This window comes from Micromesistius poutassou (genome assembly GCF_964030765.1).
Source record: "Micromesistius poutassou genome assembly, chromosome: 15".
Taxonomy (NCBI): Eukaryota; Metazoa; Chordata; class Actinopteri; order Gadiformes; family Gadidae; genus Micromesistius; species Micromesistius poutassou.
The window spans coordinates 14,267,929-14,294,512 of record NC_140285.1 but is presented as its reverse complement, the minus strand read 5'-3'; the positions used below and the strand labels follow the sequence as shown (position 1 = coordinate 14,294,512).

The 26,584-nt window shown below is 46.7% G+C and overlaps 1 protein-coding gene across 5 annotated transcripts in view; it reads left to right on the top strand.

The window, feature by feature from the left end:
• Positions 1-20,279: 20,279 nt before the first annotated feature.
• Positions 20,280-26,584, top strand: part of LOC311359320 (rap1 GTPase-activating protein 1-like) — a 20,088-nt gene continuing 13,783 nt past the window's right edge. For 3 of the 5 annotated variants that reach the window (XM_084479327.1, XM_084479324.1, XM_084479323.1), the window contains exons 1-10: positions 20,280-20,592; positions 21,349-21,465; positions 22,419-22,466; positions 22,886-22,924; positions 23,136-23,318; positions 24,026-24,129; positions 24,791-24,869; positions 25,067-25,120; positions 25,244-25,327; positions 26,434-26,534. In XM_084479327.1, coding sequence (XP_084335453.1) covers positions 20,518-20,592; positions 21,349-21,465; positions 22,419-22,466; positions 22,886-22,924; positions 23,136-23,318; positions 24,026-24,129; positions 24,791-24,869; positions 25,067-25,120; positions 25,244-25,327; positions 26,434-26,534 — 884 coding nt within the window. In that variant the 5' untranslated portion in view covers positions 20,280-20,517. The remainder of the gene's footprint in view (positions 20,593-21,348; positions 21,466-22,418; positions 22,467-22,885; positions 22,925-23,135; positions 23,319-24,025; positions 24,130-24,790; positions 24,870-25,066; positions 25,121-25,243; positions 25,328-26,433; positions 26,535-26,584) is intronic. The other 2 variants (XM_084479325.1, XM_084479326.1) reach the window with 2 other exon arrangements.

The window sequence follows — 26,584 nt, the reverse complement described above, 5'->3', positions numbered from 1 at the left end:
GTTGTGATAAATTAAGGTTATATTTTATTTCAAATTCCCCTAAAGCACAAACTTCCTAAACTCAAAATCTGATTTATTTCATCCATGGTTCTCAGGATTTAATTCTTCATCAATTAATTTAATGCAAGCTTCAATTAATTGATGAGGCTTAAAGGTATGCTAAGTAATTTCTGCCACTTGGGGTCTCAATTAGAACAAAACAATAATTTTGTTTTATGACATGGTGAAGTAGTGAGGAAAACATGTTCATGGACAAGGTAATATATATAGTATTAAAATTGTACTCCCGTTCATTCATGCTGTAATATCATTCTAATGAAATAGCCATTAGATGAGTTGGCTACCCAGGCAACTCTAGATAACGTTATCTGGAAATCAAATTCAATTGTGGGCTAGCCCAGCACTGTTATAGCACTGTTATCCATGGCCTAAACAATCAAACCAAAAATAACCTTTTTGAGTTGAACGTTGTTGTATCGTTATAACGTTACCGTTATATCGTACCATGGGCTCGGTGGCTGTCATGGGCCACTTGTTATAGTAGCACAACTTAGTAAGGTTGATCGATATTCAAATATCATCTCACCAAATGAGGTCTCTACTGATTTCTGTTCACCATGTTTCCTCAGGGGTTAGGGGCTGAAGGGACACTAATGACAGGCGACCAGATGAAACGCACCGTTACCTTGCATAAAACTACAGCTTCCTCGTTTGAACACTGTCGAAAACATTGAAAATTCAACAAATTATATAACATGTGTTTACTTGTTTTAATTGGAAGTGTTGCATAATATACCTTTAAAGGTTATTATTTTCATTATATTGTGTTCACATGTGCAAAATACCCTTAATATGTTTGCAATAAGAAGAAGAAGAAGAACTAATTCCCAGAAAACATTTGATAGTCCTACCATATATTTGATACATGACCTAGTTTGTGTATGTAGAGATTGGTGTTTTAAAAGTTTTTAGTGTAGAAAACAAGCAGCCATGTTTTGTGTTTTTATCATGAATAATGGTGACCAGGTTAAACGGCCAATACCACGCTGGGCCAAACCTGTTGACACCAGCCCTCAACAGGAACCTGGTTGTGCCTTTTTTTATGCCAAAATAATAGACGGTTTGTAGCACATTTATTTTACCACAGACTATTTCTTGTTCTGACTTTATCCTAGAATCACGGCGCACCCTGGTTGATTTCACTTGACAGGAATCCTCCGTAACACGAGAATGGGCGAGACCCACTGGAGAGGCTGAAAACAATATTATCCTCAGTGCAAGGTCTGTCCGGGAAAGCCCTGGCCCTGTTCGAACATCCACAGGCTGTGTACGCATTTCAATTTGATCTTTTTCACCCAAGGACGAGAGCACGTGAGACGGAGCCGTGATTTATGGGCCCACATGTCATGTCGGTCAGGCAGTGTGACGCAGGAACGCCGGGGCGCCCAGCCCACGTGGAGCAGAGCAGAGCAGCAGCAGAGTGAGGTGGAGGTCCTATGGGACGTCACATAGAGGCCCACTAATAGTCTCCCTCTTCACCTATAGCGCTCAGAGTGACAACTGATCCACTGTGGAGCAGCAGCAGCAGCTCTGCAGGCCCGGCGGGGCTGATTCATGACCCTGAAGGGCGGTGGACCGGTCCGGTGCATCAGGCCTCTGACTGCGCTGACTTATTTATCTGAGGAGGAATGCTTTCTAAGGTTTTCAGACCGTAACCTACGACCGTAACACACTTCATTATATCCACATTATTATAATAATATTAATAATAATAATAATAATAATTATTATATATAATATAATACAAATAATAATCATAATCATTACTATTATTATTACTATTATTATTATTATATATAATATAATACAAATAATAATCATAAGCATTACTATTATTATTATAATATATTACTATTTATATTATTACTACTACTACTATTCAAATGACTGTTATTACTAATAATATTATTGTTATCATTATAGTATAGTAGACTAGTAGTGGTGGTCGTAGTACTAGCAGTAGCATATTGCAGCGTACTGCTTTTGAAGCCTGCTTGAAGCCAGCCTCCTCCATAATAGAGCAGAGGGCCGGCGTGCTCCGCTTCCCCCGGTGGGTCATCTGATTCCTGGGAAGTTGTTCATGACAATGACTCCGGGAGAGCAGGCAGACTCATCCCATCTCGGGAGACCTGATGCCTGGAACAGATGAGTAAGACGGCTGTCTTACTGGGACACACAGGCGTGGGCCACGTCTGGGGACCCGGAAACCCCCCCTCCCGGTGCAGGTGTTGGTGGAGGGATGGGCTGGAAGTCCCCGCTGCTGACAGAGGTCTGGTGCGCTGGAGACCTATGAGACACTTGGCTAGATATTCCACGGCAGGGGGGACAACAAGAGGTCGAGTCAGAGACCAGAGACAGCTGCCTGGGCACTGCGAGACATACAATCCTATATATCCAGTGAGATGTACCGAGGATCGACAACGTGGAACAGCATACCTCTGCTCCGGTCCGCTGTGGCGCTCCTAGTGAACACAGATCTCATGTTCATGGTCATGCGTGCTGAACAGTGGCTCGCTGGCATCAGCAGTAAAGAACACCCCGTCTATTTATGAGAAGGACTGCATTGGAATCGATGGGGACTCAGCCAAGGCAAATAAAGGGATTACTTTACCATAAGCACAATACTTGTTTTGTTTTTAGTATACACAAGCAAGGCTGTTTAGAGAGAACAAAAGGTAATATGAGGTCAAACTCAAGTATGAAGTTTTGTCACTATGAACTGGTAACTAGATAAGAAAAAGTGTGATGGTTTTTCCTCCCACAGCTCCATCTACTGGCTGATACATGATACATGCATGGTACCGTGCACTGTAGGCTTCTCCATCAGGGCAGTGACGACCACAAACAGACACATGCAGTTCTGACTTGATATCATCGGTAACCAATGACAAAGAAAGAAGAGCTTAAGTAGAGTTAAGTGACAAAGCAGGACGAGTTGAATTTGTCCTTGGAAACACCACACAGCTTTGTTCATTTCTTGTTTGGAAGTGCTACATGGGCAGATGGCGTGAGCTGTTTAGGATAACTTTCACTCCTAGTTGCCATTATTCTTTCTTTCTAGCAAAGCTTCAAGCAACGGGGCAGTTGACTGTCCACATTATTACATAATTACAAGTTTTAAAAAAACATGCACAGTGAAGTTAAATTGAAGAATGGCAGAGAATGGTGGAGTTGAGTAATGGCATCACTTTAAGGTCAAATATGTTATTATTTAACGTATCTACTGTTGTTTTAGTTGAACAGGCATTATTCTCCATTATTGTCATTATTAAAAACATCATAAATGTAATGGAAATGAGTGGTGTAGACCTACATCAGTTAAAGTACTGCATACGTCCTTTTATCATGGCCTAACGGTCCTCTCTACTTTTGCAGAGTGGATAAAGCGTTCTCCAAGGCCAGAAGCATATGGTGAGTTAATATTTCATTGTATTCCCTTTAATGCATTTTTAATTAAGCCTCGAGGATGCTATAAAAAATGAGCACAGACAAATATTTAGTTACAAGCTGTTCATGCATGGTCATGGTTGTGAACAGAAAGTCAACATTTTTACCCGCAGTACAACAACTTGCAGGTGTCTGAAACGGTCAACAGTAAGTTTCTGCGTGAGTCCAGGGGTCAGGTATAAGTAAGATAAATGAGCCAACGACAGGACAGAGCAGCACTCAGCCAGCACACCAGATGGGATACACAGGTGGGACTTACATTCCTCACTCACACTCACACACCCGCAAGCACACATACACACACGCGCACGCGCACATGCACGCACACACACACACACACACACACACACACACACACACACACACACACGCAAAGTTAAACAAAAGTTTGCATCATAAAGAAAGCCCCACCCCGGAGCCATTCCTACTCCTGTTGTCACGGCAACCTGCGACAGGTATAGACTACCTCTGCAGTGTTGGCAAAGGCTTGAGGCACGTGGATCCTGCTGGGCAGCTGAGCAAGCAACACCGCCTCAGATGGGCCAGTGCTCCTCCTCCTCCTCCTCCTCCTCCTCTGCCACCTCCTCCTCCACCCAGAACGTTCCTCTCCTCGGGGTCATGGATGGCTGGCTCCCACCTCCGTCCTCCTGAGGATTACCTTGGTTCACCTCCTGCTCCTCCTGCCCCTGGGAGAGAGAGAGAGAGAGAGAGAGAGAGAGAGGGAGAGAGGAGGACTACTGCTACTACTGCAGCAACATGGACAAACGTTGAAGGTGGGACAGCGAGGAAGAGGAACAGCTAACAGCGAGATGAAGAGGGCTCCTGGACGTCGGCTCAAAAGAAATGAATGGACTCGAGCTAATGACATAATTTGATCAGGGAACGAGAAGGAGCACAGGAGGGTGAAACAGTGAAGCATCTGAATGCTGATTTAAAAATGGCTGCATGATTGTATTACCAGTGCGGTGGGTCCTTTTAGCCAGGGTTGATGAAGAAGAGGCACGCTTCAGAGAGGAAACTCAATTCATCTAACGACAATCCTCCAGAGGATGTTCACCGATTGCCACACACCAGACCACTGCTGTCATAGAATTAGAAAGGGTGAGCATCTGTGAGACAGAAACCAACAAAATCAAGAGATGAAGAAGAAGTAAAGCGAATTAAAGAGAGGAATTAGATAAGAAAGTTATTTCCCTCCTTCTTAAGCCAAAACAGAGAGTCTATCTGGGAGAGCCAGAGTCTGAATTAATGTGAAGGGGACCTGCAGGAATGAGCCGGCTATAGGATCAGTAGTCAGTGAGGAATTGTTAGGTTAGCTAAGACTCTTTACAGCAAATAACTGTGAGCAGCGCGCAGCTCGCAACATGCCCTGTTCTCCTTTTCGATTCGGAAAACCCAGGAGATTGTGGTGAGTTCATTTTCAAGTTGAACACATTTTACTAAACTTTTGAACTGGTTTGTATATGTTCAACTGACAGCAGCTTTTGATAATACAGACAAATGGATCTTGGGTAATACTTAATGTTGTTATTGTATGAGGCCATTGTGCGGGGAGCATCTGTTCTCACTATAATATTCAGCTTCCCAACTCCCTGTACTTGTACTTGATCCTGAGAGAAGCGATGAGACCTTGACTTTTGAGACTTTGTGTGTTGCCATTGTGATGTTGCTGTAATGTTGTGATGTTCTCATGCTTTCCATGGAAAGAGAACTCTCCTTTTAGTTTCTCACCTTCATAGATCATTAGAGAGTATTTGATCATTTTTGCAAACTTGGATGTTTGCTGGAGACAAGGCCTCCAAATACGTATGATTGTATTCCACCCAGTCCAGAGTGGATGTTTGCCCATGCAGGAGTTGGCATTGTTCTGAGAAGGATTGTGCGTTTGATTTGATCAGCCTTTCATGCCATTATTTAAATGTGTTGTTTTTTTCTGCATATTGAATATCCTTTCTTGTGGATTCCAAATTATTATTTTCTATTCTTCTTGCAATTTTTGGTCAGTAAATTGAGAACCACGTAGACAGTGGTCTCACGATACCAGCCAATCAGAGATCTCGTTAGTTGTGCTTTCCAGTGACTTTGTTGAAGTATTTATAACCCAGGAGAAGAAAAACATGCACTACAGTGTTTACAAGCACACACTTGTACTGCATGCACACGCCCCAAAATTAGAGCCACCCTAAACTTTTGATTGGTTCTGAAAAGTAGATTTGTTTAATTGTTTCAATTGTTTCCACCCATTTTTTGAAAAACTATATCTGGCAGATTGTCCTCAGTCTCTAAATGAGCGAGGCATTTGGAGACTGACTTGTCGGTCTACGTAGACAGTAATGAGCTTCATCTTCAAACTTGGTCTCGGATCAGAGAGGGAAGACTGAAGAACTGTAACTGGTTATAGGACTGGAATCCTGTTCTGGCTTGACTTTCCTGTTTTAAGGAAATGGGAAAGGCTGGTTAGGATGGATGACAGTAGTGCAGGATTGCATAAGTAGCTGTTTATCTCTCTCTCTCTCTCTCTCTCTCTCTCTCTCTACACACACATACACCCCCCCCCCCCCCCCCCCCCCCCACCACACACATACACACACGCACACACACACACACACACACACACACACACACACACACACACACACACACACACACACACAAACACACACAAACACACACACACACAAACACACTCACAGAATGGATTAGCCAGGCCTCGCGGCCATTGTACGACGTCCTGTCCATCCATGAGGATAAGTGCCACGCTGTCCGGGTGGCTCACCCAGCCTGCCCTCTGTCAACTCACCACACAGACAGTGTAAGAGCAGGATTCTCACATAGCCCAGCACCATGTTAGCACTTCCGTGATGTCCCCAATGATAGTCTGCAGTGCCTTTGTCTTATATCAAGGACAGAGAACCACGAGGCTGGACGGAGCACCAGCCAATACACAATGTCTCTTTTTTCTTAGACTCTTAGTTCACAGAAAGAGTATAGTCTAATGTGAAAGTGTAGAGTATAGGCAAAATACAATTATGTCAGTAGATAAGATGGAAAAGATAGCAACCTAAAGAATCTAAGGCTGAGGCAGAGAGGGCAGAGGGCAGAAGGCAGACATACTGTACATATGGTTATAGTGAGGCACAGCGAAGGTGTGGTTGAGGCCTGGTGGGAATAACACTGTGTCTCTGGACAGCTGACAGCTGACAGAACAACAACAGGATCGGAACAGGTCCAATTAGGAGTGAACACTAAAGCTCAACATATAGGAGATGTTAAACTCTGTGCAGCTTGCCAGTGCCTTTGAGCCAGAGTCTGCCCCTCTGTGGTATTGGTTCAGTGTCTGCCCTCTAGTGGACCAAGTGTTTGCATACATACCTGCATAAGTATTATGAGAAGTCTGGCTCTCTCCCTTCAATCTCTTCAGCTGATGACGAGAGAGGTAGAGAAGTGACCTCTGCCTCAACAAGGCTGTGTTGGTTTGTTTGTTGTTTGATTAGATTTTGCCTGGGATCTGACCTGCTTTTTATTTTTATCATAGTTACGTTGTTATGATTGCCAAATTACCTTGTATTTCATATTTGGTCTTATGTGTCTGAACCACTGGAGACTAAGATCGCAGACATTCTCAAATCCTCGAGCCGTTTCCTCTGCTCCCTCTTGAGTGCGACGGCCTGATATTTTTCAAGGTGTCATTGTGCCCAGAGTTTCCTGTCGGCGTACAAGGATTTGCTGTGAAGTGTCAGTGTGCATGACTGTCCCTTCACTAGACTGTTGAAGCCGGGCCTTGCGTCTCCCCGCACCCTCACGCGCTCATCTGTGCACGTCGGACTGAGACGTCTGGAGGCTGGGGAGCACAGCCAGACAGCGTCCTGTCGCGTCCAATCAGCACACACCGTCTCTGTGCCATCTCTCTCTCGGGGCTGTCCGACCGAATACTGAACCCAAAGTAGACGAGACAGCTCCGACACCCCGGCTTCTCCTTACCACCTGACTCGATAATCCAACACTTGCACAAAAAGGTTTCAGCATGGAGCCTGGATCAAAGCAGACCTATGGAGACGAGCTGTGGTGACATCTCCCATTTCACCTTGTGTCACGCTCGGAGACGGCTCGTTCACGGGACGCTGCCCGGACTTGTCTGCCTCCCTGTAGTAAGAGGTTGGTTTCTCACTGCGGTAAAAGGATCAGGTGTTGCCGTTCTGAGGTGGAAGTGTCTTGGAAAAGATGTGTTGACATGTGTGTGTGGGGGGTCTCCTGGAGCCGGCCATGATGATGATGATGATGATGATGATCAGGAAGATTGTGATGGTGATGGTGATGATGATGGTGATGATGATGATAGTGATGGATGTGGTGATGATGATGATGATGATGACGATGACGATGACGATGATGATGATGATGATGATAGTGATGGATGTGGTGATGATGATGATATTTATGTGATGGTGATGATGACGACGATGATGATGATGATAATATGATAATGGATGTGGCGATGATGATGATGATGCTTGTGATGATGAGGCTGAGGATGATGGTGTTGTAAGCCGGCAGCAGCTGCTCAGGCCATCCCCCGCGCAATCCCTCTCTACTTCCTGATGATGATGATGATGATGATGATAGAGAGGGATGTGGTGATGATGATGATGATAGTTATGATAGTGGTGGTGATCATGATGATTGTGTTTGTGATGGTGATGATGATGATGATGATAGTACTGATGGTTGTGGGGATGAAGATGATGATGATGTTAGTTACGTTGATGGTGTTGATGAACAGGATGGTTGTGTTGGAGATTGTGATGGCGATTATGAAGATGATAATTATGATGATAGTTATGATGATAGTGATGATGGTGATGATGATGATGATTATATGATAATGGCGGTGGTGATGATGATGATGCTTGTGATGATGAGGCTGAGGATGATGGTGTTGTAAGCCGGCAGACAGCAGCTGCTGAGGCCGTCCCCCGCGCAATCCCTCTCTACTTCCTGTTCCCATTTGTTCGGTGCCAGCTCTAAACCTCTCCTGTGGGATTAGAGATGTAATCCATTTTCCTGCACTATGGGTCTTATCTTTACTGCAGTTGTTGTTGTTGACATTGTTATCTGATTCCCGTGGAGGATGTGCGCTGGCGGGATGTGTTGGCGAGCTCCATCAGGGTTTGTAGAGTTTAATACAGCATTATGCATTAGCGACTCCCCCCCCCAATCCTAATCAAACACAAGATCAAAAATTACTCCCTGCATGCAGGCCTCCCTCCCACATGGGTAAGAAAGAAAAGGTCTCATCTGGGTGGTGATTTCCCCAAGGGGCGTAGGCTCCTCTAAGGAGTAGGTTTCCCTGGACATTTTGGGGACAGAAAAGCTCCCGTAGGCCAAGGTGAGATTAGGGGGTGATGGGGCCCATGGGTTATTCAGAGACTCGGCCGTACCTGCCTCTTCTCAATGCATACTCTTCTCAATGCATTCTATACTATGCATACATACGGCCAGCTGGCAGGGAAACGGATCCTGGGCTGAACAGCCCCTTCTTAAGGAGTCTCCTCGTGGCCACGGAGCCCCCCGACGTTCTATTATTTATACTCTCTGATGTCTGCGGAAGCGCCGCCATTTTGGTTACATTGTCGTACCAGCCTTGTTCGGCCCCCATTGTTTCTAATGAACTTCAAATGAACATCCACTGCTACTTTCAGACAAGGCCACCTTTGTGTTTTATCGTGGACCGTTCGTAAGGTATGTTGATACAAGGTGTCTTATCTATTGTTTGAAATACACAGCTTCCCTGAGAACAAAAACGCCTTTAAAGGCTTATCTGGATTTTTAATGCCGTCAAATATTTGTTCATGCTAAATTGCTACTCCAGGTTATTGATTGTGTGCATACTCCACGCAACAGAAGAAACCCTCCATCTACTGCTATTTCTAAAACGACCATGAAGCTCAAACATGAAGGGAATATATCCTTGGCTACATGCAAGGACGTCACTTCCACTACTGCGACTATCTGCTAGCCGACAATAACCAATAAATAATAATGGTAGCAGAGGTAAAGGAAATTCACTGATAACAGAAAAAAAGTACAAAAGAGCAAAGACTACACATTTGATAGCGCCCGGCTCCCGAACGCCTCCCTGTTTAATGTGAGTGTATATACGTGGTAGATAGAGTAGCGTAGGCGTGTTCCTTTTTCTACCGGCCGCCAAGGGACTGAGTGGGCGACAGGGCGGCAGCAGGTGATGAAGCCTTTATACTGATCTGATCCGAACAACTTTGAAGTCAGAAGTCAACGTCCACCGTGTGAGCTCAGTGTCATCACCGTAATGTGCCGTGACACAGGTGTCAGGGGGGCGGGCGAGGGGGGGCTGACGGGCGGGCGGGCGAGGGGGGGCTGACGGGGGGGTGGGCGGGGCTGAGGGGGGCGGGGAGCCACAGCTGCTGCTGAGGAATATTGATCCACTCACAACATGCCCAAATCCCTTCTCTTAACGTCTGGCGTGGTGCTTCACAGAAGAGGGTAAAAACTAGATGACTGTGCTTTTTCCATTGTTCGAGATGTTTATCAAACAAAACAAGAAAATCTTGTCCGTTTGGTCACACAATATGAATAAACGTACTAGGTTTGTATGTGAGTGTAGTTGACTGTCCTTTCTAGCTTTAATCACAGTCATGATGCATACACAAGGAAGAAACAGTTGAGGACATCGACGGACACTCCCTGCTACCAATTTTCTCTGTTCTTTACGCTGTTGGCCGGCTCCCAGAGAGAAAGGGTCGGACTGGAAACTTTGCATAGTAAACAAATTATGGTGCGTGCTAAAAATGGATTTGTTTGAGACGCCACTGAATGTGCGTTTCTAACAAATGATGAATAAGACCTTGAGCCCCGACGCAAAAAAGACACACTGCAGACTCAGAAGATCTGATGAGAGAACGTAATGTCACATAAACATGACCAGGATTCATCCTGAAATAGTGACAGTGACAGAACACAGCACATACGATGGCTTATCGTCACGTAAAGCCATATGATATGATAAGCTGTGAGGAAGCGTGTTTCCTCATGCAAGCAGGGCCTGTGAATAACCAGGCTGATATTTATATCACTGCATCTCACTGCTCTGAACAGTGAGATATATGTACACATCTCGCTCATAGTGGTTTATTTATGGACCATATCTTATGTATATCGAATACATAAATATATAAATATATCTATATATATAGATCGATTTATAACTGATAAACGTATCAGAAGTGCGCACAGTGTTTTGGAGGACGTAGTTGGAAGCAGCCATATAGGTTTAATGTGTAACTAAAGTCAATAAAACCTCCAGAAGAATAAATTAGCCTACTTTTTCCTCTCTTAGCAGAATTGGGAAGAATGTCACACTTGATAACATGCCCTGCGGTGAAGCCAAAGCTTCTGGATAAGAAGGCAGAGAGCAGAGACAGCTTGTGAGATAGAGAGAGTAAGAGAGAGAGAGCGAGAGAGAGAGAGAGAGAGAGAGAGAGAGAGAGAGAGAGAGAGAGAGAGAGAGAGAGAGAGAGAGACAGAGAGAGAGCGTAAGAGAGAGAGTGTGGAGCAGGAAGAGAGAGTGAGGGGCAGAGTAAGAAAGGGTCAGAGAGTAAGAGAGAGCAAGAGTGAGAGAGTGAGGAGCAGAAAGAGAGAGTGAGGGCAGAGAGGGAGAGAGAGAGAGTGAGGAGCAGAAAGAGAGAGTGAGGGCAGAGAGGGAGAGAGAGTGAGGAGCAGAAAGAGAGAGTGAGGAGCAGAAAGAGGGAGTGAGGCAGAAAGAGGGAGTGGGGCAGAGAGAGAGATTGTTACCCTTAAGGCTAAGTCAGCTGGGCCTCTCAGAGCCTAGTGAGTGAGGAGGAGGAGGAGGAGGAGGAGGAGGGAGTGGGACAGGGGTGGATGAAGAGTAGGGTTGGGTTGTAATGAGAATGAGGATGACCACAGGCCATTTGCACCGGGCTAATGAGATGAGGATTCCTGGCAGCAGGAGGGGGAGGGGGGAGAGACAGGGAGGGGATTTAGAACGCCGCCCTGGTGGTGGTGGTGGAGGAGGAGGGTGGGGGTGGGGGAACGATTGTCTCTCCTCTTTGAAATGCAGGCTTTGCAGACATGTGACTCTAAATTGTATTGCGCAAGAGTTGCCCATTTTGCCAGTGTGAAGGAAATAGCAAAGTTGTGATGAACAAATGGAACGGATCTCAAACCTCTGACAGGCTTGTCTTTCAGCCTTGTTACCTGTAGCAGCACACTATTTGTGTGTGTGCATGTGTTTGCGTGTGTGTGTGTGTGTGCATGTGCGTGTGTGTGAGTGGTTGTGCGTGTGTGTGTGTGTGCGTGTGTGTGTGTGTGTGTGTTTGCGTGTGTGCGTGTGTGTGTGCGCGTGCGTGTGTGTGTGTGTGTGTGTGTGTGTGTGTGTGTGTGTGTGTGTGTTTGTGCGTGTGTGTGTGTGTGCGTGTGTGTGTGTGTGTGTTTGTGTGTGTGTGCGTGTGTGTGTGTGTGTGTGTTTGTGTGTGTGTGCGTGTGTGTGTGCGCGTGCGTGTGTGCAATAGGCCGATAGAAACGTCAGGCGCAGCAAACAGACAATCTCGAAATGAAACTGAATTTTCCTTTCTCTTGACCTAATAAAATATTCATTGTGTCTGTGTCAACGCACCGCTCTTAATGGAGAACAGGAGCGTAATCATCAATATGAGATGCATGCACACACAACGCACACACCCCCCCCCCCCCCCACACACACACACACACACACACACACACACAGTGCACATATCTATGGTTGTTCCTGAGTCGTGTGCTATGTTTAAATGGTAGGTTCCTGTAATTGCTCTCCTAAATAAGGGAAACGCTACTTGACACACTCTGTGCATTAGCCTGAGCCCCCGGGGGGATTGGCGGTGTGTGATTTAGCGTGGAAGCACCGCTATCGACATTAGTCACAGCAGCTCCGGGGGACTGGAGGAGGAGGAGGAGAGGCACCGAGTACCAAGTACACACTCGCTGGCGCCGGAGACAAACATTTATATGTTCCGGATTCAAAAACAAAGCAAACCTTGTCCGCGTGGTCTCGTCCTGGCATTTGATATACAGAGGATGTATGTTTGTCTACCTGTTCTGACATAACTGAATATATAGTAGTTCCTGAATGGAAAGTTCTGCAGTGCGGGTGTGTGTGTGTGTGTGTGTGTGTGTGTGTGTGTGTGTGTGTGTGTGTAGGTGTGTGTGTGAGAGCATCTTTGAGTTAAAGAGATTGTATTTCCTTGTGTCTGGCTGATGTGGTTGCCGCGGCAACAGCCCAGGAAAGCTTGTGAGGCGAAAAACCCATCAAAAAACCCTCTTTCTCTCAGTCACTCACTCTGTAGCTCTCTCTCTCTCTCTCTCTCTCTCTCTCTCTCTCTCTCTCTGTTTTCTGTATTCTGTTCTACTTTTCTCTTTTCTCTGTCTCTCTCTCTCTCTCACACATGCTCTCTGTGTCTCTCTTTCTTTGTTTCTCTCTCTCTCTGTCTCTCTCTTGTCTCTCTCTGTCTCCTTCTCCTCTCCATCTCTATCACGCCTCAGTCCTGTCACCAGCTCAGGGGCTGGTGGGGGAGGGGCTCACAGAGTCACTGGAGTGAGGAGTGTGGAATGGGTTGTGGTGGGAGCAATCGAGACATGGGCGGGGAACCACACGTGTGTGTGCATGACTGTGTGTGTGTGTGTGTGTGTGTGTGTGTGCGTGCCTGCGTTTGTGTGAGCGTGTGTGAGCGAGCGTGTGTTCACATGTGTGTGACCCCAGGAGAAGGAACAGGAGAAACAAAGTGCAGTGACAGCTAAGACAGAGCTCTTGTATGTGTTGTGTTGTCTGTGTGTGCGTGTGTGTGTGTGTGTGTGTGTGTGTGTGTGTGTGTGTGTGTGTATGTGTGTGTGTGTGTGTGTGTGTGTGTGTGTGTGTGTGTGTGTGTGTGTGTGTGTGACACAGAGAGAGAGGGCGAAAGAAAGAGAGTGAGAGAGAGAGAGAGAGGGGGGAGGGTAGAGGGAGCGACGGGAGGAGGAGGAGGAGGAGGAGGAGCTGTAGCAGAAAGACTAGTTGCCTGGGTGGGAGGGACGGCTCCAGTGAGCTGTGTGTGCGCTCCGTGGGCAGGTGCTTACCGCTGAACTCTCCGCTGATCACCACGGGACCCTGGCTAGAGGATAGAGAGAGAGAGAGAGAGAGAGAGAGAGAGAGAGAGAGAGAGGCTGAGGTTGAGGAGAAGCAGAGATCGTGAGTCATCCGTCCCTCCCCTCCCCTCCCCTCACCCACGGCTGATCTCTGGTCGGACGTCACAGAGGAGACCCGCTCTTCAGCCGCGGCCGCGACAGCGTGAGTAACTTCTGCTGCTGCTGCCGCACGTGGCGGTGTACACACACACACACACACACACACACACGCACACACACACACATACACTTTTAGCTCACACACACACACACACACACACTGCTTAATACTCTTATGGGCGCTGTACCCAGACCGTCTCGGCAACTCGTCTGATTTCTGTAGTGCCTCTCATCGCCCGTTCGGAGAGAGCATTGTTATGTAATGTTGCTGTGGAGCGAAGCACCCCTGACTGACTGACTGAGACACGGGACAGCTGTACGCGACCTAGTGACTCCGGAGAGAGAGGCACAGCCAAAGAGCAGGCAGGTGTGAGTGTGTGTGTGTCTGTGTTCTGAACCGCTCGTGTCTATGCAGCGTCTATAGAGCGTCGGACTGGGCCGGTGGTGTGTGTGTGTGTCCTTGTTGTTATTCCAATGCCCTGGTAGCGTGGGGACGGATATGTTGAATGGCAACATGTCCTATTCATAGCATCGTGATAATGACTGCATAACGTGTGTGTTCCAATTACAACCCCACATCTATCATACTTACACCTTGATGGAAAGTGTGCGTGTGCCTAGGGTGTGTGCCTTTGCCTGCGCGCACCTGTGTGTGTGTTTGTGTGTGTGTGCAGGATTTTTCAGTATTTTTATATATGTGTTTGTGTGTGTGTGTGTGTGTGTGTGTGTGTGTGTGTGTGTGTGTGTGTGCGTGTGTGTGTGTGTGTGTGTGTGTGCTGCATCCATCCACTGTGTCAGTTGTAATTAAGAGCTCAGGGCGGCGGGGGCCCTCCCGTGGGAGTGCTGCCAGGCGGCCCTGCGTCACTGCTCCGTTGAGCTCCTCACACGCTGACGGGAATCAGATTGGTGCCGGGGTTGGTATTACCCATGTGTGACAGCCTCTGGACCTACTGGACACCGGGGGTCAGGATCACCACGAGGCTTTGATTCCCCGTGTGAACGGACCTAAAGGAATGCCTTTTGGTCCAGGTGCAGCCATCAACCAAGACAGTCAGTCAGTCAGTCAGTCAGTCAGTCAGGACAGCCCTCATGAACCCTCATTGGGATTTGAATATCTTCACCCGGGAATCATAGATAATTAAAACTGTATCTACCTCTGAACCTGCCGTGAGGCTGTTTCGCCGTTCGAGCTGAGACTGAATGATCTACCTGAGATTTCCTCATTAATGATGCATTCTTGCGGTTATCCCACGAGCCCTCTCTCGCTCCACGTTCTCCACAGACGGGTCTGCACGGGGGGGGGGGGGTCACGTCCTGCCACGGCTCTGGAAACTGAGCTGAAGTACAACGTTTAGCTCTAGAAATAACACACTCAGCCTCATGCTACGCTGTGTGCAGCCCCATGCACTAGAGTGCCTGCTGCTGGGTCCTCCTCCACGGTGCTGAACACTCAGAGACCCGAACGAGGGCAGTCAGAAAAGATAAGAAGCGGCACAATGGCGTAGATGCTTAAATACGCTCGTTACTCACTTAGTGCTCCCAGCGTCACTTTGAAGTGGACTTCAAAAACACTGCCGTTATTTATTTCCTGTGGATCGCCCCTTGTTGTTCCAGAGTACTACAGACAAACCTAATTAGGTGTGGATTTGTTTGTTTTGGCCAACGCAGGCCCTTGAAGTCACGAAGAGATGAACACAAACTGCTTCTACTCATATGACCTCATGTGTCTGCTGGTGGTGGTTGTTCCCCGTGCTGCGTTTGTACACAGTCTCATTTCCGACACTCTTTTAGTGTATGTTTAGTTTGTGTAGTGTTTGTTGTTTGCGTTTGAATCTAAGAGATAAGAGAAGCGTTGTATCGGTTCAGTTCACGGCCTCGCTGAGCAAAGTGAAGCGGCGAGCGCTGGGCTCATTTTGAATAATGAGGGACGCACTGGGGGATATTGATCTGCTGTGTGTCTGCAGAGCGGAGAGCAGGGGTCCTGGAGCTCTGAACAAAGGGCTTGCTTCAGGGGGAGAGGTGTGTTCGGCCACTGCCGCACTCCCCTGAGTTTACTGACAAGAGCCGCCGCAGATGGAGCAATGCGTGGGGAGTGATAAAGCCTTATTGCTGAACTATGTACAGGCCGTGTGCTCCAGGCCCTGTGCTTCTCTAATAGAATCACAGCGGAGGAGGACATTTATTATTGCTTATTCTTTGGTCTCCTTACAAACCAGGTAGAGGTATATAAGAGCATGTCCCGCATATTCAAGCTTTGTTTTTTCTTTTTTTTAGAAAATCTACTCTTATTGATTTTGCAACAGGAAACCTTCTTATCAAAACATAGCAGAGTCCCGGTGAGTCAGGGGAGAATGCAGTTGGATTATTTATATTCTTGCTCCGCCGCTGTGCCTCAGGGCATAGTTCGGCCTCTCAGACCTGTAATGTCCTGTGATCAGAAAGTCAGTGCTCACGAAACCCAAAGGCTTCGTGTCCTGCTCTGTCTCTGGCCAGGCCTCAAATGGAGTGACCTATTCTGAATATTCTCTTGTGTCCGTCTATTTACAGGAAACAAGATGGGGGTGAGCCCCAAATATCTGCAACTCTAGAGCCTCAGCTGTTCCAGCCTGCGCCCCCGTTCTCCGCTTCAACATCCCCAAAGGTAGGTTGGCGTGAGAGGGGCTTTGACCCCCACGCCCTCCGACCTTCTCTGATAGCCTCCGTGTTTGACCTTTCATGAGGCGGCCTTTGTTGGGTTCCTCTGCACATCTGGTCTTCCAAGCTATCTCTGAGCCCAATCTCTATTCCTGTGTCAACAATTTGTCCCTCTGTTCAAGGGCTCAGGCTGAATTAGCTGGCAACCCTCCTCTGATCATCCATTGTCTTATGTACATAATTGATGTGCACACTGTTGAATAATGGGATCACCATGTTGACGGATTTAATTTAAGGTGATCCCTTTGTCTCAGTCACAAGAAGGCCAACCGCGTCAAATTGAATACAAGTAAAAAGTAAATAAAGGAAGCTATATACAGTGTTATATACAGTTGTTTTAAGAAGGATTAGAAATGTCAGACCATGTTTTTACCAACCAAATATGATTTATTAGCAGTAGCTATTAGCTCTCACAATGATTAGTGTACATTTTCATTTGTAAAACCGACCTGACTGCTCATCTCATTCTACACTATAATTTATTCCCTCCATTACCAGAGTAGCGCGCTAGGCACTCTAGGTTCATTTAAAGGGATGGCACAGGAGACAATTCGCAGACTTCCAGAATTAAACCATTTTTGGAACAATGCTGACGTTGTGATGTCTCACAGACTGACAACAGGGTTGGCCATGAAGAAGGAATCCAGATTGCGCCTGATCTTGAACCCTTCTGATCCAACTGAACATACAAATATACAGAAAGGGCCGGAATGGAGACTTATGAAAGGAGAAAGCTCATTCAACAGACTCTCTGAGACTTCCACAGTAGCTGTCAAAGGCATTTAGCCCAAAAAAAAAGATAATTCTCATGAAGAAGATATATTCAGGCTTGCCTTTTGGCAGGCTTATAAACTAAAACCAGTGCCTGAATTATCTTGCCTGCATATTCCTGGGATGACTTTGAAATCCGAGAGAGTTAGACTCAGTGATGATTACATGGATACGATCTGGTTGATGTCAGAGTGGTTTTAATTTAGAGTCCCCTCCTCACATATTGGAGAGGCTTTAGTCTCTGGCTGTGCTCTGACTGCATCATGAGGAGAGAGGACAGTTGGAGACTGAACCTGGAAACTGGCTTGTGTTAACGCCCCACTCCTAATCCCTGTGGGGAGGGACACAGAGATGCACTTGTATGAAGTGCTTGTTTGTTTAGTGTGTGCTTTCATGCATGCATGTGCATGTGTGTGTGTGTGTGTGTGTTTGCTTGTGTGTTGATGTCAGGTGAGGCAAGGATATTTTTCTTGTGTATTTGCATTGACGCCCAGGTGTAAATCTGATTTAAGGCTATGTCTCTGCGGACACAGCACTATCGTGAGTGAAAGCAGTCATTACATAGAATAGCTGATTTGAGATTTTGCTTTGCCAGCAATCTCTTTCCAACATATTCAATGTACTTGTTGTCTTATTTGTGTTTTTAATTCAAAATCTATTAGTAAATTAGTTGGATAACAAAGGTTAGTTGTAATTGATTTGGTAGTGGTATTTTTCAAAGGATAAGGGCTAACCCTAACCCAAAATATAACATTGGCATCTTGATGATTCAGCTAATATTGGGTTGCCTTTCTGTTTTGGATTACAAAAGTAGCACCCAAGCAACCAAATGGTGGTTGCCAGTTCTCTTTATTTATAATTATGTCCAAATTATTAATTCATAAATTGGTCATTGATATATGATATATTGATGACCATTGATGATGATATATACACACACACACACACACACACACACATCCATACAAAAAAAACACAAGCATCATACACAGACGCATACATACACACACACACGCATATACGTTTGGCTGTATTTTTTGGTGTTTGGGTCTTTTTACATTCAAAACTAAAACGTTATTGACTCAGTTTTGTCCTAGAACACGTCAAGGCTCTCTCTCAAATATGTCAGGAACACAAACCTTTGCACAGGACAATGCTCCACCTTTTACTATTGGATAAGCCATGACGCTGTAGGTGACAAGTAGGAACCAGAGACATTTTAGTTCACCTTCCAATCTTAAAGACAAAAGAGATTTGCTCCCCTAATAAATGTCTGAGCTCTTAACACCTTCATGTCATGGCGGGAGACATTCCCTGCCTCAGTTAATTGCTTTTGTTTGAGGGAATAAGCTATAATCTATATTGTTCATTTTTTCCCCAAGGGTTTCTTTCTCAATTTCGTCACATTATTACCCTGGAAATCCAGAGTTCTCGCGAGAGCACAATTTAAATTTGCTCAGCGAGTCAATCTGGGAACGAGCAATATACTCACTACCCGATTTCCCTGGCCCAGAACATTAACCAATCACATCAGTGTATCTGATATAGGTGGGCCAAAAGCATTGCTGTTTTACCGTGGATACGGCAAGAGTCTTTATTGGTTAGCTCCGCTGGTCTGGGTACGTCACCCCTTGTATTCTTGGTCGTAGTGTTATCCAATTGCTTGCAGTGATATTTTCAAATGCAAGCTTGGTGCCGCCCCTCGCGTTGGGCCATTTTCATTACTCGTTGCCAGACCCTACAGCGTTCTAGATGTGGGTCTGGATTTCCACATTATAGCTTTTCGACCCAAAATATCAAAACAATCGACAGACAATGTGGGTTGACCTTTGACCTTTTAATGGAAAATGGTGGTTCTTTTCACACATGTCGTTGTGTTAGGATTCTGTGGATGAATAATTATATAAAAAGCTATATGGCAGAGGAATATTAACATTAACGTTTGCTCACACCCCAGATTAATTGTTGAAAATAATCTATGTCCAGATAATGTCCAGCTCACGTACGTTTGTGAGCCCTTGACATCTATTATATACCCAACGAGTATTTAGCAAATCCCATAGCTGTATCTTTGTTTTGTCCAACCTAGTAAGTGACAACAAACTAGGTAGCAAAAGCAGCTCTGCACAGAATTGATAATGACCACACCTAAAACATAGCCACCATCTTAACCATCTACCATCTTGACACAAACTTTAAAGTCTTTCTACCGTAGAAGTTCCTATGTAAATATTTCTCCACAATACATCACAGATTCCTTAAACACATCCCCGAAAAAAAAAAAAACATTTGCCAATCAAAGGGTCAATGGTCAACCCACATTGACTGTTCCATATTTGGGGTCAGAAAAGCTATACTGCCCCCTTGTGTCACATTAAAGTGACGTGGAAGTATACAGGCCGGCGGCTGTGCAAAGATCAGCATCGTGTCTCCGGTGAGGTCCCGATCTGTGCAAACGTTGGCTAGGCAGAGCTGTGAATTCAGCTTAAAGGTCCCATCACATGCCACCAGGTGTGGTGTGATTAGCTAGGTTACAAGCCATTTTGGAAATCTGCCCCTTATGACATCACAAGTGGGCATGTTGACCTAATCCCACCACACCTGGTGGCATGTCATTGGACCTGTAACCGCTGTTCACCTGGTGAACCGCTCTCACAGTCCAGGCCCAGACAACAGGAGAGTTCAGGAGGATCTCGTGGGACGAAAGAATGGATCATAAATTGTCCTGATATGAAACACAATGCGGCTCTTCTTTTGAACTCAAACAGGAAGTAATGCAATATTTGCTGACCTGTATTTTGGATGTAACTAGGCACGCAGACACATATGCACTCTCCCCTGTACAAATACACACACACACACACATACACACACACACACACACACATACACACAAACACACACACACACACACACACACACACACACGCATGCACACACACACAGGCACACAAATGCCCACACACAGGCGATGGGAGGGAGTGAGAGAGAGCGAGAGATCTGTAGATCTTGACCAAACGCGGTCCACACTGGGCAATAAAACTCATGAGAGCCGCCTTTACCTTTGGATAATCAGATCCCAGCCGCAGTGACTATGATAGCATACACCACGCGTGTCAATTTAATGGACGTGAAGGTTGAACGGTTATTGGACGTGAGACAACGATCAAATACAGTGTGACTACTTCAATTTGAAGAGAAGAACTTCTGGAGTAAAAAAAGACAAGGCAGAAAATGTGTGAAAGTCAGCCTAGCCAACCCGGTTCTCCTTCAGTGAGAACGGACGACTGGAGCATAGCCGGCCACTGTGTAAGTAGCGTTACTTAGACAGGCTGGGTGAAAGTCTGGTTTTGGACATTTGTTTAAAGAGTAATTTAGCTGTTGGACCGAGATAAGAGTAATTTAGGATACAAAACCTCTTAAACTTCAGATTTTGTCGTATAAAGTTATATCAAGTTGTTCGACATTGTTAGTCCACTGTTATTCTGTTTTCACTTCGACAGCTCCATGTTTTTACTCCATTGCATTTTACACGGCAAAACGTGACCCCTGGGCTGTTTTGGAAGGGTTCAAAGGGCATGCAGTGTTGGTGGCTCTCGTGTCTACTGTTCTCTATAGGCTGGCCCTACAGTACACTACATGTACTGTACACTAGCGCCACGAGGTTGTTTACCTTCAGGGTTAGTAGCCTGCTGTTTGCACATGGTGGTGCACAAACTGTACCTAGCTAAGACAATATTCCGTGGTACACACACGGTCGGGCCATGTTAGCTGGAAATGGGTGTGGGTTTTAGATTTGTTCCCATGGACAAAAAAAGACAACAGCCATTTGTATTTGAGTCTATTAAAAGCCAGTGTGAAGATGAATGATGAAGTAGCGTGGTTGTGGCAAGGATAACGTTTGTGGTTCTACTCAGATCAGATGAGTGTTTGTTATTCGTAATCCTCCATGGCCTTTAGCGACGTGATTGTGTGACAGATTGAATTGGTGACGTGTTCTTTCTGAAGTTATGCCGGCGTGAGCCTCCACATCAAAAACCCGCCCTCTTCTACTTTGTAAATAAGATGCAGACAGGTTTCAGCGGCGTAGAAGAATGCCCACTTTATCCTCATCTCCGTCCTCATCTCACTCTCCTTCCTCTCCAGACCACAGACTTATTCAAAATGATAGAGAAGGTGCAGGTAAGGGGATCCTGCAACCGAACTTCCTTCTTCCGTTTCCTTCTCCGCATCCTGACCCGCGCTCGGGCCCTCCACTAACCCGTCCCCACCGCCCAGAGGGTTTCATTAACGCTGCCGTGCCATGGCCTCCCTCCGGGTCGCTATCGATCGCCCTCTCTCGCACTCGTCTGACTGCACACGTGGACCACAGACAACGGCCAGCGGTCGCTTCATCGACTGACCACTGCCACTCAATCCCCTCTGCTGAAGTTTCACACTAGACTGGGCTAGTGCGTGCCCTAGGAAGGAAATTAATCAGGCCAAACTTACTGTCCACAAGAGTCATTATGGGGGTTGGTTTATTCATTTATTTATTTCCGACCAGCATCATATCTAATTGTTGTTTTCTTCATCTGAAGCTCAGGTTGCTACATGGCATCATTTCAGTATGTGTTCAGTGTTTAAACTAAACAACACAATGAGTGACACAGTCACTAAACTCTGGATTGAGGTCAGGCTCCACTCCCTCCCCCTGGTCTTATTAATGCTGTTCCACTGATTCGCCCTGGCTGCTCTTTAACTCACTCTCCTTTTGTCCCCATTATTCTCCCTTCACATTTACTGTATTAACTGTGAATATGTCTTGGGGAAATATCCTGCTTATTGCCTTTTTATGAGACTAATGATCTTTTTTTATCTATTTCTTCCTCTGGCTTCTGTTACGTTCCCTTACACTATTTGTTGCTGATGCATCTCTAACCAATAATAAGTGTATGTTTTTAAATAGAGCTTTGTTTACCTGGATTTCAACACAGATGGTTCATGGAAACTTAATGAAGGAGAAGGATAATGAATATGCATAACTATCGCTGTCCTGATTTCCAGATTTTTCTTCCTCTTCCCTTCATTTCTCTCTCTCTCTCTCTCCCTCTCTCTCTCTCTCGCTCTCTCCCTCTCTCTCTCCCTCTTCTCAGGGCAACAGGATGGATGAGCAGAGATGTACCTTTCCTCCGACACTCAAAGTAGGGATCCCTACTGCACTATGAACTCCTTTTCCTTCACAAACTACGTTTGTATCGCAGTTAGCACAGGACAGTTGAGGCTGGGTGTATCTGGGCTACTGGGCGTGTCACTGGAGTCTGCTCCTCGAGCCATTCAACTCAACATCTTGATAATCACATGAAGGGAGATGGATTCAATTAGTTCACACTCTGGCGTCCTATTGCCCCCGTAGGCCAACGTTTTCTTTCAGAACAGAGTTTGGCAATCTGTTGACACCACAGGCTCCTATCAGGCCAAGAATTATGTAAAAATATGTGCATAGGAAAATGAAATCCCGCCGCTTGTTGTTTGTGTATTGAAGAAGTACGCTCAAAGACTTACTGCATACTATTTTTACTGCACGTTGTATACCAACTCCGTGTTCCTGTGTGTGTTGTAGACTGAGGAGGACTACATCCCCTACCCCAGTGTCCATGAGGTAAGACCTTTCCCTCTTTAGCCCTCACAGAACACCATGCAACAAAAGGTCCTCCTATCTCCATAACCCTCAACACTTGGCGTCCATTTCAACTGCAACCGCTTTGCCTAACCGACCCCTGACCCCTGACCCCTGACCCCCGACCCCTGACCCCTGACCCCCGACCCCTGTGATATTTACGCTGGCGGTTTGTTTATTTGATCCTGACCAGATATTGGGCAGAAAAAGGCCCTTCCCGCTCATCCTCCTGCCCCAGTTTGGGGGCTACTGGATCGAGGGGACCCACCATGAGCTGACCCCCGGCCAGCCCCTCCGGGTCCCCTCCCCCGACGCCCGCACCAAGCTGGAGAGCAACACCACGGGCAAGATCTTTCGCAAACACTTCCTGGGGAAGGTCAGTGCAAGGTCACCCGTCCGCTCTGTGTCTATACACAGAGCTTACTCTGTACACAGAATCTTACTCACTAAACTCTTAACGTTGATTTCTCTGGATTACTTAAGGCGCTAACGTTGGATGATTATCAAGACACACAAACTGGTAGTCCTGCATACCTGCACATCGCAGCCGTTGCCACAAATTAGCCTCCTAATTCCGGTACAACATTTTACAATTCATTCTAATGCCAATTCGTTATCATAATGAAAAACGAAGAAGGGATAATTGAATTCCAGCCCCGGTAACCCAATAACAGAGCGGTGGGCCCCGTTGCGATAGGAGGACACTGACGCAGGAGATAATGAAGACAAATTAGGCCCAGCCACCTGCCTACTGGTGCCAGAGCAATACAAACACACTTTATGGCTGTGTGGATAAGCCTCCACGCTGAACCGGCTCCAATCCTTTGTGTGTGTGTGTGTGTGTGTGTGTGTGTGTGTGTGTGTGTGGGTGTGTGTGTTCGGTGTGTGTGTGTGTGTGTGTGTGTGTATGTGTTGGTGAGTGCGTGCATGGGTGTGGGGGTGGGTAGATGGATGTGTGTGTGTCTGTCTATCTTTGTCTATGTGTGTGTGTGTGTGTGTGTGTGTGTGTGTGTGTGTGTGTTTTAAAATACAAGCAAAGCACACTAATACAAGCGTTTGTCTCTGTGTGTTCCGGGCCTCCAGGAGCACTTCAACTACTACTCAGTGGACAACGCTCTGGGACAGCTGGTCTTCTCCCTGAAGTACGACCTGATCGGCGACCAGGAGCACCTGCGCCTCATGCTGAGGTAGGTCATGTGACCCGTAGGTCATGTGACCCCGGCCGTACTGGGGCCGGTGTGTACGAGGACAGGGGAGCCTTCTCGCAGCCAATGGGAAACATGAAGGATGGAAAGATCTGTGACAAGAACGCTACGCCTGCAGTGTTATTATCCTCATCATCATCTTCCTCATCTTCTTCATCACAGTTCTAAAGCCAGAGAGAGAAAGAGAGAGAGATAGAGAGAAAGTGAGAGAGAAAGAGAGAGAGAGACAGAGAGAGAGAGAAAGCGAGAGAGAGAGAGAGAGAGAGAGAAAGAGAGAAAGCGAGAGAGAGAGAGAGAGAAAGAGAGGAAGCGAGAGAGAGAGAGAGAGAGAGAGAGAAAGAGAGAGAGGGAGACAGCGAGAGAGAGAGAGCGAGAGAGAGAGAAAGAGAGAAAGCGAGAGAGAGAGTGCAAGAGAGAGAGACAATTCTGTCAACAGATGGACTATTGAGTCTGTCATGAGGGCTGGTACTGGGGGGTGAGGGGGGCGGTCAGAGAGGGCTGGTGGGTGGGGCCACTCTTTCTCATTCACAATGCGTTTGGGGGAAATAAATGTTGAATAAATGTTGTCGCTACCACTCAGCCTTTTGCATTGAATGTTGTTGTTGTCTTATCTGTATTTCTTTTTGTTTTGTAACTCTCCCAGGACAAAGCTGAAGACCTATTGTGATGTGTTCCCCACGTCCTGTCTCACAGAAACCCCCAATGTGGTTCAAATGGCAAAGGTGAGAAGAGAGCATTGCTGAATGGCTCAGCAACACTGACCGTTTCTGACGGTAGCCCACAGACACAAGGGCATTTTACAAAAAAAAAAAACAAGACTGAGGTGACCAAGCTGTCCGTCAATTCAAGGTTATGTACAATAAAACAATTTGCAGCTATGATGTCCAATGTCCATCCTTCTGTCTCTGTCCCGCCCCAGCTGGCCTGTGAGGAGGTCAACGTGGACCGGTTTCTCCCTGTGCTTTATCCCAAGGTAAGCCTCTAATCCGGCCCTGCATGCATTATGGTATTGTTTGACATGTCCGGTATTTGAGTCCCTGCTATCTGTCCACGTCAATCCGTTTAATCCTATTTTAAAAGTGTCGTTGCTTTACAGGCCTCCAGGCTTATCGTCACGTTTGATGAACACGTGATCAACAACAATTTCAAGTTTGGGGTGATCTATCAAAAATATGGACAGGTAAGCTTTAAAGATCACATATTTGTTGAACAGATTTATAGAGAAAGACAGAGAGACAGAGAGGAAGAGAGAGGGGGAGGGAGTGGGGGGAAGAGAGAGAGAGAGAGAGAGAGAAAGAGAGAGAGAGAGAGAGAGAGAGAGAGAGAGAGAGAGAGAGAGCGGGAGGAAGAGAGAGAAAGAGAGAGAGGGAGGGAGAGAGAGAGGGAGGGAGGGAGGGAGAGGGAGAGAGAGGGTTGAGGGGTAATTATAGAACAATCTGTAGTCCAATATTCATGCTAGATACACACTGTCGGTACAGCGTGAAACAATGTACCGACGCTTCTATTATTTCCTCTGTGAAGGATAATTATGTTTCGAGGTCCGTTTGACCCTTTCTCAAGCATTCCCCACGACAGTCACGACCATCACGACCGCTATTGTCCGCCGTGCGGGCGACTCCAGAGCCCCTCGTGTGCTCCGTTAAGGATCCTTGTGGCTCTCAGACACAGAGCTCCGCGAGTACGGATCTGCATCCCGGGGCTCTCACCGCCCGCCCCCCCCCCCCGTAAAGAGCGGGCGGACGGCGTTCTGAGGGTCCCTCCGGCCTCCTCACAGGGGCCTGGAGGGCCCTCTGGCTCCCCGCTCAGGGCGGGCGTGTGTGTGTTTGTTAATCCGACACAGTTATTAGCGCGAAAGGGGAAGCGCCGCCGGGGCGAAGTGTGCGTTTCGGTCGTCGAGGCGTCATAAAGAAACACACAAACCACACAAACCACACAAACCACACAAACCACACAATAGGCAGAGCGGGCTGGGCCCCTCCCGCCAGAGGCTGGGCTCCCCAGCAGGTGTTCACCAGCAGGCCACGCCCCACCGCCTCTCCCCTCGCCTGCGGGGGATTATTAGGGTTGTCGTTTAGAAAGGTAGTCTGCATTGTGCGCTGTGTATCTGCGGCGATGGTTAATGCTAAAGAGGAGCGTGTTAACAGACGATGGGGAGGACTAGTCACACCGCTTGGTCTCGCGTTGGAAGGCTAAAGAAGGCTTTGCTCTTTATGGTACAATGGTCAAATGTATAACCGGATCCAATAAGTGAAGAAACATTTCCCCGTTTCTCTTTCACCGTCGCAGACCTCGGAAGAGGAGCTTTTCAGCAACACAAACGAGAGCCCGGCCTTCGTGGAATTCCTGGAATTTCTCGGGGAGAAGATCGACCTGCACGACTTCAAGGGGTGAGGGGAGGTTCAGGTTGAGACGAACAGGAAACATCGGACCGTGATGA